A 15,500-nucleotide genomic window follows, 5' to 3' on the forward strand; every position below is an offset into this window, starting at 1 on the left:
AAAGCTCAGGCTTACCTGATCTTCCGTGAGGACAATTAAACGAGCAACTATAATATTCACAACGTTTCCTAGGCTGGAGTCCCGGTAAAGTTTGGCAACCTGACCTCCAGAAAATAAGAAAAGACACAAAGTCAGACATAAAACACGGAGCGATCGACTGCTGCCTAAAAATTTTTTTAAAAAGTCAGCGGGGAGGCAAGAGGTGGTTGAGGTCAAACACAACCTTGCACAAATCATTTAACCACTCGAGAGCACACGAAGAGAAATCCCCCTCGCAACCCCATCACATTTCAGCTGCCCCCCACGGCTGCGATCCGGGAAAGGCTTTGGGGCAAATGAGCCGCCTTGGGACATGGCTTATTTTAAAGCCGGCCACTGTCATCCGGACGAGGAGACCAACACAGCGGACTCCCCAGAGCGGCAATTCAAGGGTGTGCCGATGTGTTACGGGGAAACGCAGAGCAACGGCGTCAGAAAGGAATCGCGCTCTCCCTCTTTCTGAATGGCACCGTTCATCTTAAGTTGGCGCTCTGCTCTGAGTTCTCCCGCCCACTCTTCCCTGTAAATTCCCAACAGGGGCTGCAATCGATCAGTCAATAAGCAATCACCGGTATGGACCGAGCGCCTACTGAGTGCGGAGCACCGCGCTGGACGGAAACGGTCTGGACTGAAAAATACGTTAGTTATACGTTAATACGTAGAGGGGTCAAACTTACAATATTCATTACACTCAAAATGTAATGTTCAATGTCTTTGCGGCCATGGTACCCCACCATCATTTTGTCTGCCACTACCAACGTCTCCACAAACCGCTCAATGCTTACTGATCTCTTCTGCCGCCGCCGACTACTTAATGAGTCATTGATTGGGAGCGAGGCTGCGGAAGCAGGTGTATCATTCAACCACAAAGGTTTGCTGCTTCTTGGGAGGTCTTCTAGGAATCAAAATAATTAGCCACTTCAGACGAGTTCGCTAGTTAAGCCTGTTCAAATACCGCTGTCTCCTGTTGGTGTGAGTCTCTTGAAGCTGCCGCCTGACAGGCTTTCCCAGGTTGGGAGATTGGATGCAAACTTGTTAGAAGTGTCTCTACTCTTTTCTCAAAGGAGGCGCTTGAGTCAGGGAGGAACCCATATCCAACTGCTAATGAATACCTGAAAATAATCTCAGCGGGATGGCAGGCACTTTTATTAACAGCATTTTCATCAAGGTTCATATTCTTCTGGCACATGATCACATCTTATCCCCTCAACTGTGTCCTAAGAGTCGCCAGATTGGGAACAACAGTAAAGCGTAATGGGATTGCTATAATCCGGCAGCAGATTTGCACAACCGGAACATCACCCTTTTTTTCTCCCCTCTTTAAAATACCAAACCCATGTGTGCCGATAAGGGTTTCCTCACCTTTAAGGGTGTGGATAAAGCCTTTCCCTTAACAGCTGGAAGTAACATTTAAACTGTATGAATCAATCGATCCTATTTATTGAGCGCTTTCTGTGTGCGGAGTACCGTACTAAGCGCTTGGAGCGGGGTACTACAGAAGAGAGGTGGTAGACACGTTCCTTACCCATAGCAGGTTTATGGTCTAGAGGGAGCGGCTACGAATTTTTTTTTAATGGCATTTGATAAGTGTTTACTATGTGCCAGGCACTGAACTTAGTGTTGAATGAATGCTGGGGGAAACCTACCCCTTCAAGAACAGAGCGGGGGCTCTACCACCCTCCCGGCACACACTAGGGGCAGCTACTGGGGACGCAGCCCCGAGACCCACAACGGCGGCTTGGGATGCGCCGCGTCTCTCGGTCACCTGCTTTTACCAACGACTGTCGTTGCTCTCGGGGGCCGTGAGATGGTCCACCCCTAACCAGGAGGGTGGATGTCACGGAGGGCAGGCGGCACCCGGTTCCTCCGAGTGCCCCGGTGCCGGATGGACCGTGGTGGTCTGGGCCGGCAGGGACCGAGGGCACGGTCTTATGCTCTTATGAGGGAAAACGAAATTAGAGATAGTTGCGCCTTTAGGAAACGTGGGAACAGGATATCTTGGGGGAGGGGGTGGGAGGGAGGGAAGGGCGTGGGGGTTTTGTCCCAGAACCACTGGAGTTGTGCACAGTGGGAACAAGGAGGGGCTTAGAGGTATGTGCAATTGGTGGGGGGTCACGTGGGGCAGGCACAGGCCCTGGGACCTCGATCGTGGCATGATCTCCCAGCTGCCGGGCGTCAGGAAACACGGCTGGGTCCCGAGGCAGGCTGGAGGTCCCAGTGCGGCTTCGGGCTGGCCCCTTCTTGGCATTTTGGAAACACGCTCCTTCGCTATCAGCCACTCTTACCCAGCTGGGCGCAACCTCAAAGATTTTCCCGCCACCTATCAGCAGCACCTCAGGCCTGTCGGGCATTTGAGCCGGAGCCAGAGAGACTCAAACCCGGCGCCAATTTCCCAGAGACGGCGAGATGGCCGAGGGATCGTTCTCAGTGAGCTGAGCCAACCTGCAACCCTGTAGTTCTCCTGGCCCGGGGACGGAGGGAGAGTTGAACCCAGGCCCCATCGGTTGTCAGGGGGGACAACCCAATAGTCCAGGGAGAGGACACTGTGCTCATGTTTCCCCTTAACCTTTTTGGGGCTGGGGAAGCTGTGGCTGGGGGTTCGTTCACCCAACAGTCATTCAGTGGATGACAATGGCAGCTAGACCCCATGGATCACCAGCAACGGGTCCAACCTTAGTCCATCTAGCCCAAGACTCAGACTCCAAAAGGGTGCTGGGATGCTCAAAGGAACTGTGTAGTGGTTACCCTTCTGGCCTTTTTTTTTTATGGTATCTGTGAAGCGCATACCATGTGCCAAGGACCATTCTAAGAGTTGGGTTAATAATTATTGTGGTATTTATTAAGTGTTCACTATGTGCCAGGCACTGTATTAAGCACTGGGGTGGATACAAGCAAATCAGGTTGGACATGGTCCTGTCCCACACGGGCCTCTCAGTCTTAATCCCCATTTTACAGATGAGGTAATTGATGCACGGAGAATTTAAGTGACTTGTCCGCGGTCACACAGCAGACAAGTCATGGCCCAAGATTAGAACCTAGGTCCTCCTGGCTCCACGCTGCTTCTAGGCCATCCACCCTTTTGTTCACGGAAGGACCATCCAAAACTCCTGACTCTTGACCCTAGAGACCCACCTTGGATAACCTCCCAACCCTGACTCTCTCCCATCAGTAACCTAGCATGGGCCATCATCCCACAACCCAGACTCACTCCTCTCCAGCCCTGACTGTTCACAATCTCCTTCCCCACGAATCCAAACCTCTCTTGATACCTTGCTGAGAATGTGAATCCATACAGCTCCATGTGGGGACCTCCTCCAGATGTTAACCGCCCGTTGCTCTTTGCTCTGAGTCTGTCACCTTTTAACTCCAGTGGGCACCCCCTTGTCCTGGCGCTGTGGGATTCAGTAAATGGCACCCATCCACCCTGCTTCACGGTTTTGTAAGCTTCAACCCTGTCCCTTTTTAGGTGGCGTTTCTGAAGAATCCTAACCTTTGCAGGGCATCCTAGGGATGTAAGACGGTCTTGGCTTGACAAACCACACTGACTCTTACGAAGCGCACCCCTCTATCTGCCTAGCTAGGCAGTTCGTCTCCGACAGAGCTCTTCCAAAACTGGCCAGGAACCAGGGGTTGCGGGAAAGAACTTGGCCAGGTCTGCCTTCCATTTGGACCTCGGGACTCTGCCATTTTAGGCAGCCGCGCAGCTCATTTCCTGTTTTATACACGTTGGTGGATTCTAAAGATAACGAGCGTTAATGGGGATTTGTGTAGAGAGCGTCTGCTTACCTTTCGTCATTTAGAGTCGTACAGCTAACCCAGAGTTATTTCCTTTTATAGAGACTCTGTGTTTGACGTTTGGCCATCGGGTTCCTTCTATAATCCCCCAAAAGCCCAACATTTCCCAGAAATGAATTTTTATCAGTTCTGCAAAGCACCTAGAACTCCATGGGCGTCTCTAACAAATGTCTGGTGCAAATGGGGGAATTATTCTTGAGAGAGAGAGAGAGAGAGAAAGAGAAACAGCTTGGCCTTTGGCAGTGAAAATGGCTAAGGCTGGAGAGACATGTAGATTTGGTTTCAGTCAATTATTGGAGTAGAATTGGAACCTATTCTCCCCTCAAAAATGTTCTAAGCCACTTTGTTCAAACTTGCATTAAAGACTGCACAATTCTGTAAGCGTTGACAGTGACGTACAACAGACCATGGGTCAGAAAGGGTATTAGCCGTATCCGAGGAACTGAATCAGCTGTTGCACCCTCTCTGCCCTGCCCTGCCCCTTCCTGGGCACCAAGCAATAGTCCACCGTGCTCCACGCCGGGCCCAGCTTTTGGAGGGATGTCCAGGTCAAGTGAAGCCCAGCTACATCCAAATTCGGCTAAATCAAAGGCAGGGTCCAGGGCCCGGCGCCTTAATGGGATTCGGCACGAAGACTGGTCCTCTGCCCATTTTGGGCAGGGGCCTGAAAGGCTACTTGGCTTCAGTAAGGTGAAAACTCTTGCGGTCTCTCTGGAGTCTGGGATTGATTTTCATGCTGTTTAATGAACAAAAGAACTGAGGAATCTTGCCCTGCTAATGCTCCCGCTGTTTGGGACCTGCGTTTTCAAAACCTCGGCAACCTCTCATAGATTTGCATCTCACAGGATAGCGGAGCACCACAGACCTCCCCAGAGGTCACGGGCTCAAGGCTCGGCCTCTCGCTGGAGGACAGACGACCCCCAACAAGAGAGATGGCTGCCTGTTCTCCTCTAAAAGAGCTCTGGAGGAGAGATGCCACCAGCCCCTTCTGTTGCCTAAGCCCCTGCTCTGTTTCACAGAATATTTATTGAGCTCTTACTGTGTGAGGAGCATTGTACTAAACACTTGTGAGGGTACAAGATAACAGAGTTGGTAGATGCAATCCCTGCCTCAAATTATGTACATATCTGTAGTTTTATTTATTTATATTAATGTCTGTCTCTCTCTTGAGACTGTAAGGTCACTGTGGGCAGGGAATTTGTCTGTTCTATTGTTGAACTGTACTCACCCAAGCATTTAATACAATGCTCTGCGCACAATAAGCACTCAATAAGTACGACTGACAGACTGACCTACCGACAAGGAGCAGCGTGGCTTAGTGTGACCTTGGGCAAGGCCCTTCATTTCTCTGTGCCTCAGTGACCTCATCTGTAAACTGGGGATTAAGACTGTGAGCCCCATGTGGGACATGGACTGTATCTAACCTGATTACCTCATATCAACCCCAGTGCTTAGAACAGTGCCTGGCACCTAGTAGACGCTTAACAAATACCATTAAAAGGTGCTTATCGTCTTACAGGAGGTGAAAGATATTAAAATAGATTGCTCTATTACCCTGCTGGTGAGCAAGAAGTTCGGCCCATGGAAAAGCTATCTCCTGCTGCAACCAGTCCCAGCCGAGGACAACTCCCAGGAACCTTCCAAATACCTGGAGACAATTAGCAAGCCTCACCTTGGCCACCTCAGCTTGAAAACAGTCGCTCCAGTCCCTGCTGCCTTCTGTTAAAGGCCCTTTGATTTTATTCCCTTAGCTCCATCTTTGATTTTCTCCCCCGATTAGACTGGAAGCCCGTCAAACGGCAGGGACTGTCTCTATCTGTTGCTGACTTGTTCATTCCAAGCGCTTAGTACAGTGCTCTGCACATAGTAAGCGCTCAATAAATACTAATGAATGAATTTTCTTCCCTGTACTCTCTCCAGTTTCTAAGCATTCTCAAGACGCAGGGACCAACATACTCAAAAAAGGATCCGAGCGAGGCAGAGAAGAGGTCACCTTCTTAGCTCTTGGAGGTTACCCTCCAGTTAATACACCCCAAAACCCCACTGGCTTTTCTAAATAATGGCCCCCACATTCCAGCATCATTATTCGGCTTGGGGTCCACTATGACCCCACCGCTCGCCACTCCAGAACTTTTTTGGCTGCACTTGTACCCAGTCCATCTTTCTCATTTGTCAGTGCTTGGCAGTCCTATTTGGTGACATCCCTGGCTTCATCACCCTGCTCTACCCAGCCAGTCATTCCCTGTCAGGAGGAGATTGCATCAGTCTGGCCCTATTTGCTCATCCAAAGCTTTGCAGACGGCTTATTTCGAAAATGGGAACCTGCCGGGACCACCACCTTGCGTTTGGAGTGGTTTGCCATGATCTCATTTTGTCCTCATGACATTTCTGGGGAGGCAGAGAGAGACAGGGACTGTTCCCCGATTTCACACATGAAGAAACTTGAGGCCCAGAGAGGTGAAATGACTCACCCAAGCTCTCACGCACCGCAGGCCGGGGGCAGAGCTGGGGCTAGAACCCTGATCTCCCGATCCCCCTCCCCAAGCTATTTCCACTGAGCCACGTTGCCTCAGAGGAGCACAGACCAAAGAATCTCGATCGGCCCCGCCCAGTCGGTGCTGGAGGCGAAGAAGAGGAAGAAGAGGAGGAGGATGATAAAAAGGAGAAGGAAGAGGAGGAGGCACTTCATTTGGGCAGACTTCCCCTCCCAGCCCTGCCCACCGCTGAGCCAATGTGGAATCCAAGGTGGATTCCACAGTCAGGATGGACATGAATTTTCCCTGTCTCCTGCTGACCAGGACTTTCTCCTGCCCTCTCCTAGTGTCCCATGATAGCATCCCACAGTTTCTCAAGAACCTCTGGGGTATATCAGAAGGCCCGGGCTGATTCAAACACGCCCAGCATCTAGCCACCCTTGAACTATTTTCTTCCCTGCTGCAAGCTGCCTCCCCAGATCACCCATCGCCAGTCGCCTTCGTCGGTACCAGCTGGAAAAACCGAAGGGGGGACGAAAATGCCCAAATGCTAAGCGGGCTTCACCTCTTCACTGTCATCCGCTGTCCGTTTTCCCTTCCAGCTTCTTGCTTCGCAGTCCCAAACAATGGTTTTTAATTCTTTTTTCTTCTTCCTTCAGGGTACTTGTTAAGTGCTTCCTATACGTCAAACACTGTTCTAAGAGCTGGGGTAGATACGAACTAATTAGGTCGGAAACAGTCCCTGTCCCGCGTGGGGCTCACAATCTAAGCAGGAGGGTGAACAGGTGTTCTCATTTTATAGTTGAGGAAACTGGGTCACAGAGAAGTTAAGTGACTTGCCCAAGATCACACAGCAAGCAATGGGCAGACCTGGGATTGGAACCCAGGTCCTCCTGACTCCCAGGCCCGTGCTCTCTCCATTAGGCCATGCTGCTTCCCCGTTTTGCTCTCCCTCCTGCTCGGCTTCCACTTTTCCGACCTCATCCCTCCCCGACCCCGCCGGTCCTTCCCTGCTGCTCTTGGGGGGACCAGCCCAGCCTCCGTTTCTGCACTCTTCCCCCTTGGTCCCTTGGGTGTCTGAGGAGTTCTTGGCACCTGGAGAGGCCTCCTTGTCCTTCCTTTGCAATGGTAGAGCGTGTTCCCGTGTCTGTAGAACTCTACGTTTGAAGATCAGCCAGCACATTTCTTGGACTCCTCTGCTCCTTAAGCTTTCTTTCCACAGAGTCCTTCCTCCTGATGACCTAAGTCTGTTAGAATTTGCTTTCCAAGAGTTCATTTGCTTTATCTTGCTGACTTCTCCCCTTGGGTTCCTTGAATCCGCAAAGAGGTGGCCGTGCGCGGCTGCTTCCACCACGGTTCCCGTCCGCCTTCCGTGCCTCCACCGATGCTTCCCTGAGACGTGGAGCCAATGCCAGAAGGTGGGCGCGGTCCGGGTGAGCCGCCGGCATTCGGACCCAGAGCCGGGGGAATCCCGAGGCCACGTGCTGCCGGACTCACCGACTTGTTATCCCATTGGATAACTGGGCCGCTCAAGTTTCCTGCCTCCACCGGACCTTGACACCAAAGCATTTCAGTGAGGTGAACCGAGGCCTCGGCCAAATTCTCTCCCAGGGAGGTCCGGAAGAGAGGCCGGACGGAGGACTGTGAAGAACGCTGTCCTTACCCTGGCCAAACCTCCTCTACCTGTTGCTTCCTGGACCCTAAGCACCCATGTGGCCGTCCTTGAGACCAACTACAAGGTCATGTCCCCTCTGCTCCTCCCTGGCTATTTCTGTTACTTCCAGCACAGAGCACCAGCCAGCTGCTTCTCTGGGTCCTGGGCTGTTCCAGCTACCCATAATCAGGAGTGCCGACCTCAGACTTACAGCTCCACCTGTTCCTGGACTTCCTAGGTAAGCATTTCGGGGGGCCCACATTTGCCCCTTCACATCGCCACACTTGACAGACCGGGTCGTGCCGCTCCCCATGCTGAGGGCCCCGGCCGAGAAGGATCCTCGGCACGAAGGGATGCCATGAGGCCCTGAGACTGAAATCCGCCTCCTCCTCATGCCCTGGAGCCTCCACCTGGGTGGGCATAAAGCTAATGCTCCCTCATGAATTCACCTCACCGGCTCTGCGGAGGCTAAGAGAGCCCCAAGATAAGGTTCCACGGTGAGGGAGAAGGAGGGCGGTGTCAGGTCATGGACGGTCCCGGAAGGCCCCTTGAAGAGCTGGTTGGCCCCCAACTCTGTGTCAGGGCAACCTAAATTCCACTACAATCGATCGATCTGTGGTATTATTGAAACTTACTGAAACGATAACGGGAGCAGACAAAGCCTGGCCCCAAGGAGCTTCCTACATAAGTGGGAGGCAGGGATAAAAGACAATTACCACTAAGAGGAAGACATCTTCTGATAGCAAAGCGGGTGAATTCCATTTGCCCAAAAGGGCTGACGACACTGATGCAAAAGTAGTAAAATGATAATAATAATGTCGGTATTTGTTAAGCGCTTACCGTGTGTCGAGCAAGTAGGGAACATGTGACTTGGGGAGCAGAAAAATTAACCAGGGAAAACTCCTGGAGGAGGTGGAATTCCAGAAGGACTTGGAAGATGGAGCAGAGCTGTGGTCTGGTGGATTCAAAGAGAGATGGGATTCCAGGCAGGAGGAAGGGTGTGAGCCCAGTGGTGGAGGTGGGAGAGTCTAGCACAAAGTTCAGTAATTAAGGGGCCTTGGAGGAATGAGAGTGGAAACTTGTAGGGGACAGGAGAAGACAGTGGACAGTTGAGAGGAAAAGAGCTGATGGAATGCCTTAAAGCCGATGACTAGGTGTTGTGAACTGATGAGACGCCAAATGGATAACCGAAGGTAAGTTTTGGAGTGGAGAGAAACGTGGAAGAAGCCTGGGTTTGTGGGAAATCAGGAGACTCAAGGTCTAAGCCCAGCTCTGCCTCTGGCAACCTCTCTGGGCCTCCATTTCCTCGCCTATAAAATGGGGATAAAATTCCCTTTCTCCCTCCCTGTAGACTGTGGACCTTGGGTGGGATGGGAACTGTCTGTTCTAATTATCTTATATCTCCCCAGTGCTTAGCAAACATTATTTAAAAAACCCTAGTAGTTTTAGTGCCCTAGTATGGCTAAGAAGCTCAGCTCCAAGAGCTACGCTGGGTGCAACTATACCACTAAGGTCCTTCATGGTCCTCAAAACCACAGCCCAGACCATCTGATCTCACGTGGGCAAGGCACATCCCTTCTACAACACTCACAAGAGGCCCTCCCCAAAAGTTTGAGGCCAAAGCCGGAGAGAAAGAAGAAAGAAGCAGGAGAAGATGGTGCTGGGTGGCAAAGGTCCCATCTGGCACGTCTTGCTGACTTCTCTGACCATTTCTGAGAAGCAGAAGTAGAAGCAGCATGGCCTAGTGGCAAGTGCACGGGCTTGGGAGTCAGAGGACGTGGGTTCAAATCCCGGCTCCTCCACTTGTTGGCTGTGTGACCTTGGCAATCACCTCACTTCCCTGTGCCTCAGTTACCTCATCTGTAAAATGGGGATTAAGACTGTGAGCCCCAGGTGGGACAATCCGATTAGTTTGGATCTACTGCAGCGCTTAGAACAGTGCTTGGCACATAGTAACTGTTTAAGAAATACCATCATTATTATATTATTTCTGGGCTTCCTGCTCTGGACCCAGACACGGGATCCAGTAAGTAACTCTGGCTTGGGAGGGAGTCCCGAGGATGGGGTCCCAGAGCTCAAGAGCAGCTTGGAACCCCCGGGGTCTTCCAGATGGGTGGGTTCTGGACCAGAATGGACCTTCGCCCCAATCCTAAAGTACTGGCATGGGGGGGAGGGGAAAAAGGTGCAGCCACCCACCCCAATCTTGGGTGACTCCTGCTTTGGAGGACACACCGGCAGGCCTAGCACCCAGAAGCAGCCGGGCTACAGAAGCAGCCTGGCTTTGTGGAAAGAGCCCGGGCTTGGGAGTCAGAGATCGGGAGTTCTAATCCCGGCTCCCCCACCTGTCAGCTGGGTGACTTTGGGCAAGTCACTTCACTTCTCGGTGCCTCGGTGACCTCATCTGGAAAATGGGGATGAAGACTGTGAGCCCCACGGGGGACAACTTGATTACCCTGTCTCTCTCCCGGTGCTTAGAACAGTGCTTGGCACACAGTAAGCACTTAACAAATACCCTCATCATCAGGGGCTCCAGAGGGGCACAGAGCAAATTAGGCCAGTGTTTCCAGCGTTCATTTCGGGGAGCCAGTTAAGGAGTGGGACCGCTTACCAGTTAGAGGCTGATTCTGTCCTCACCTCCTCCGCGCCTCCCTCCTTCAGCTACCTCCCACCACCCCGCGCCAGGCTGAACCCATGAACTCATGGTACTGGACGGCTGATTTGGAGCCAAGAGGTTCTGCCACTCACAGGTGTGCAAGGCCTGGGGCAAAGAACCCCCTCGGCTTGGAACTTCAGCTCAAGCTGGGAATGGCCGGGACTCCACTTTAGTTCAGACCCACCTTGGGGGCCTGAAAAGGACAGAACGCGGAGGAGCCCCAGAATTAGACCACCTCACCCGGGATCCCCAGAAATCTGGATCTGGCCAAGAATGCCTCCTTTTTTATGGTACCCGTTAAGCGTCGACACTGTGCCGAGCACCGTGCTAAAGACTGGGGTGGATATAAGATATGCAGGTTGGACACAGTCTCTGTCCCGTATGGGGCTCACAGTCTAAGTAGGAGGGAGAAGGGAAGCAGCGTGACCCAGTGGGTAGAGTATAGGTCTGAGAGTCAGAAGGACCTGGGTTCTAATCCCGGCTCCACCACTTATCTGCTGTGTGACCTTGGGCATGTTCCTTAACTTCTCTGTGCCTCGATTACCTCATCTGTAAAATGAGGATTCAGGCTGTGAACCCCATGAGGGATAGGGACTGTGTCCAACCTGATTTGCTTGTATCCACCCCAGTGCTTAGGACAGTGCCTGGCACAAAGTAAGTGCCTAACAAATAACGTAATTACTAAATATTATCACAGAGTAAGTGCTTAACAAATACCATTATAAAACAGGGTCTGATCCCCATTTTACAGAGGAGGAAACTTAGGCACAGCGAAGTAAAATGACTCACCCAAAGTCACACAGCAGACAAGTTGACAGACCCTGGATTAGAACCCAGGTCCTCTGATTCCCAGGCCTGGGTTTTTTACTGCTTCTCAGATCCACCTCCATCCAGATCGACATTCGCAGAGGCGACGTTGAGGACGCTTAGGGGGAACCCTAACTGCCCCTCAGCCTGCCGTCATGGACTGTACCTCCTGGATCACCCGCACGACGCCCGTTGGGCCGATTCCTTCCCCAGGCCCCCGCAGTGGGTCTGGGAGGGAGGCGAGAGGAGTGGGGTACCCCAGGGAGACGTCTGCAGGATGAGACCCTCTCCTGTGCAAGCTTTCCCCCCCGTCTCGGGGCGCCCTTACCTGAAACTCCACAGTGAGAGTGATCATACAGGTGCCGCTGCTGGAGGGTGGACTTTTTATAAATGACATGGGGATGACCGGTTTCGTAAGTAAAGTGTTTAGAATCTTCCGTGACGTTCTTTAGGGGCTCAATGAAATACTCTTCATCTTCCGTCGCAATAACCCCATGCTGAGAGTGAAAAAGAAACAAAACATATGAAAATACTCCCCCAAAACACACACACAGAAAAATATAAAAAAAAATGGTATTTGTTAAGCGCTTACTATGTGCAAAGCATTGTTCTAAGCGTTGGGGGAAACAAGGTGATCAGGTTGTCCCACGTGGGGCTCACAGTTTTAATCCCTATTTTACAGATGAGGTAACTGAGGCACAGAGAATTCATTCATTCATTCATTCAATAGTATTTATTGAGCGCTTACTATGTGCAGAGCACTGTACTAAGCGCTTGGGATGAACAAGTCGGCAACAGATAGAGACAGTCCCTGCCGTTTGACGGGCTTACAAGTTAAGTGACTTGCCCAAAGTCACACAGCTGGCAAGCAGCGGAGTCGGGATTCGAACCCATGAACTGACTCCCAAGCCCGACCTCTTTCCACTGTACCATGCCGCTTCCCTCTGCCATCTCTGAAAAATGGGGGGACGATACTTTTATTTTTAAATGGCATTTATTAAGCCCTACTGTGTGCTGGGATGGATGCAAAGTTATCTGATCAGAGACAGTCCCTATCTGACATGGGGATCAAAATCTAAGACGGAGAGCAAGGACTCATTCAATTGCATTAACTGAGCGCTTACTGTGTGCAGAGAACTGTACTAAGCGCTTGGGAGAGTACAATATAACAATAGACACACATTCCCTGCCCACCGTGAGTTTACAGTCTAGAAGATGAGCTTACAATCTAGAAGGATCTTACTCCAATTTTACAGATGAAGAAAATGAGGCCCAAAGAGGTTAAGTGGTTCGGTCAAAATCACGCAGCAGGCCAGGGACAGAGCTGGAACTAGTAGCAGTCAGTCAGTCAATCATATTTACTCAGTGCTTACTATAAGCAGAACACTGTACTAAGCGCTTGGAAGAGTACAACATAATAAACAGACACATTCTCTGCCCGTAACAAGCTTACAATCTAGACTACCCATCCCGTTCTCTTTCCACTAGACCGTGCTCCTGTTCCTTTTAGGGAAACCAGAGGAGAAAGGGTAAAGATTCTGGACTATTACTATTTATGCAATAACTACGAAAAGTGGATTAGCAGAAAGTACGCAAGATTAGGAGTTGGGAGCCCCAGCCACTGGCGTGCAGAGTGACCTTGGATAAGTCACTTCACTCATTCATGCATTCATTCATTCGGTTGTATTTATTAAGCACTTACTGTGTGCAGAGAACTGTACTAAGTGCTTGGGAAAGTATAATTCAACAATAAAGAGCGACAATCCCTGCCCACCATGAGCGCACAGTCGGGGGGGGGGGGGGGGGGGAAGGGGGGCGGCAGACATCAGTACAAACAAATAAAATGACAGATATATACATAAGTGCTGTGCAGCTGGGAGGGGGGGAAGAACAAAGGGAGCCAGTCGAGCGACACAGTGCCTGGACCTCAGTTTCCTCATCTGTAAAATGGTGAAATCTCAAAGCGAGATGACTGAAGTCATTGTGCTTTGGAGAAAAATTTCAAAAGCCCTCATTTAAGCTAATCTCCATTCCTAAACAATATCAATCTGGTTTTTCAGCCTGCAGGTCTGGTCCCATCAGGTGGCAAAGAAGGAAGGGCAGTCTCCTCCAAGAGTCCTTGCCTGATCAAGCCCTCCTTTCCTCTTCTCCCTCCTGTGTCACCTTGACCTGCTCCCTTTATTCATCTCCCCTCCCAGGCCCACAGCACTTATGTACATATCTGTCATCTATTTATTTCTATTAATTTCTGCCACTTATGTACATATCTGTCATCTATTTATTTCTATTAATTTCTGCCTCCCCCTTTATACCGTAAGCTCGTTGTGGGCAGGGAATGTGTCTGTTATATTGTTCTACTGTACTTTCCCAAGCCCTTACAGTAAGCGCTCAATAAATACGACTGATAGACTAACTGATTGAGATTCTCATTGCTGCTGTGTTCTCCGGAGCCTCTGAGTGGGAGCCTCCAATCTCCAATCGGCCGTGCCATCAACTAAGGGGTGGGGACTGCTCCGAAGCCTCCTTTGGAAGCCCGGAGGCAGAGGACTAATGGTTCTGTTGCCTCATCCTTTCTCTCCTGGCCCAGTTCCTCCTCCTGCCACCCCACCTCAACCCTCTTGCCTAGTCCAAGTGGTTACGTGCACATGGAGATAATGCGGGGAGAGAGGAAAGCCCCCAATCTCTTCCCCAGGTGTTGCCTTATTTAGGAAAATCAACTGAATGTAGAATAGCTACGCACTACAGTATCAAGACTAATGCTCCATTCATTCATTCAATCGCATTTATTGAGTGCTTACTGTGTGCCGAGCACCGTACTGAGCGCTTGGGAGAGTACAATCCAGTAATAAGACACGTTCCCTGGCACAGTGAGCTTACAGGTTGGGGAATGAGGGGGGGAAAACTTAATATAAATAAGTAAATTGCAGATATGGACATATGAGCCCGTCATTGGGCAGGGATTGTCTCTATCTGTTACCGAATTGTACGGTCCAAGAGCTTAGTACAGTGCTCTGCACATAGTAAGTGACCAATAAATACAATTGAATGAATGAATAAGTGCTTCGGGGCAGGGAGGGGGGATGAACAATGGGAGCAAGTCAGAGCAAGGAAGAGAGTAGGAGGCGGAAGAGAGTAGGAGAAGAGGAAAGGGAGCGATCTAGGCAGTTGCAACAGTTGCTGGAAAAGTAGAGGGGTTTAGTGGATAGAGCATGGGCCGGTGAGTCAGAAGGACCTGAGTTCTAATCCCAGCTCCTCCACTTGTCTGCTCTGTGGGACCATGGGCAAGTCACTTCAGTTCTCTGGGCCTCAGTTCCCTCCTCTGTAAAACAGGGTTTCAGAGTGTGAGCCCCACGTGGGACAGGGACTCTGTTCAACCTAATTAAGCTAGTGCTTAGAACCGTGCTTGGCACACAGTAAATACTTTAAAAGTACCATTATTCAAATAATAATAACGGGCTTATCATTATTGTCATCATGCTACTGCTCCAGCCACTTGGGCTGAGCCAGACTCAACGCGGGACCCAATCTCCGATGGGAACACTTACAGGATGCCGCGATGTCAGAGAAACTACCGTTTGGGCCAGCCCAAGTAGACACTCTATATAACGAGGAATCCACCGAGGCCGAACGAATACAGCCTGTCACAGAAGTGGAGACTTGAACTGCTCGAAACCACCTCTGGGCCCGAAGCCGCGCTGAGGCCTGGCTCTCGGCAACCTTCCGCAGCTCGGGAGAAATCCCACGATCTGGATGGGGCTTCTCGGTGGGTCACGCCCTGACATCAGCCACCACTCGCCTCCTGCTCCTAGATCAGCTCAAATGCCCCAATTCCAGTCACCTCCTCCAGGAAGTCTTCCCTAACGACTCACCCACCTTTAGCTACATCTTTCCATCGGGTACTTCAGCACTCAGGAACTCATCTTGCTATTCATTCACGGGTGTTACTTACACCATGTCCTCACTCTTGACTCTGGTCAACTTATGCCTATGCTCTCCCCCATTACACTGTAAGGTCCTCCAGGGCACCGATTTCTTTTTTACCAGTATGTGTTAAACCCTTACCATGTGCCAGGCACTG

General features: G+C 50.9%; 1 protein-coding gene across 1 annotated transcript in view; it reads right to left on the reverse strand.

The window, feature by feature from the left end:
• Positions 1 to 655: 655 nt before the first annotated feature.
• The window catches only part of LOC120638078 (A disintegrin and metalloproteinase with thrombospondin motifs 6-like), a 31,010-nt gene continuing 16,165 nt past the window's right edge, over positions 656 to 15,500 (reverse strand). The window contains exons 4-5 of the mRNA XM_039910434.1: positions 11,751 to 11,919; positions 656 to 934 (exon numbers count right to left, since the gene is read on the reverse strand). Coding sequence (XP_039766368.1) covers positions 684 to 934; positions 11,751 to 11,919 — 420 coding nt within the window. The 3' untranslated portion in view covers positions 656 to 683. The remainder of the gene's footprint in view (positions 935 to 11,750; positions 11,920 to 15,500) is intronic.

Source organism: Ornithorhynchus anatinus, chromosome 1 (assembly GCF_004115215.2).
Source record: "Ornithorhynchus anatinus isolate Pmale09 chromosome 1, mOrnAna1.pri.v4, whole genome shotgun sequence".
Lineage (NCBI taxonomy): Eukaryota > Metazoa > Chordata > Mammalia > Monotremata > Ornithorhynchidae > Ornithorhynchus > Ornithorhynchus anatinus.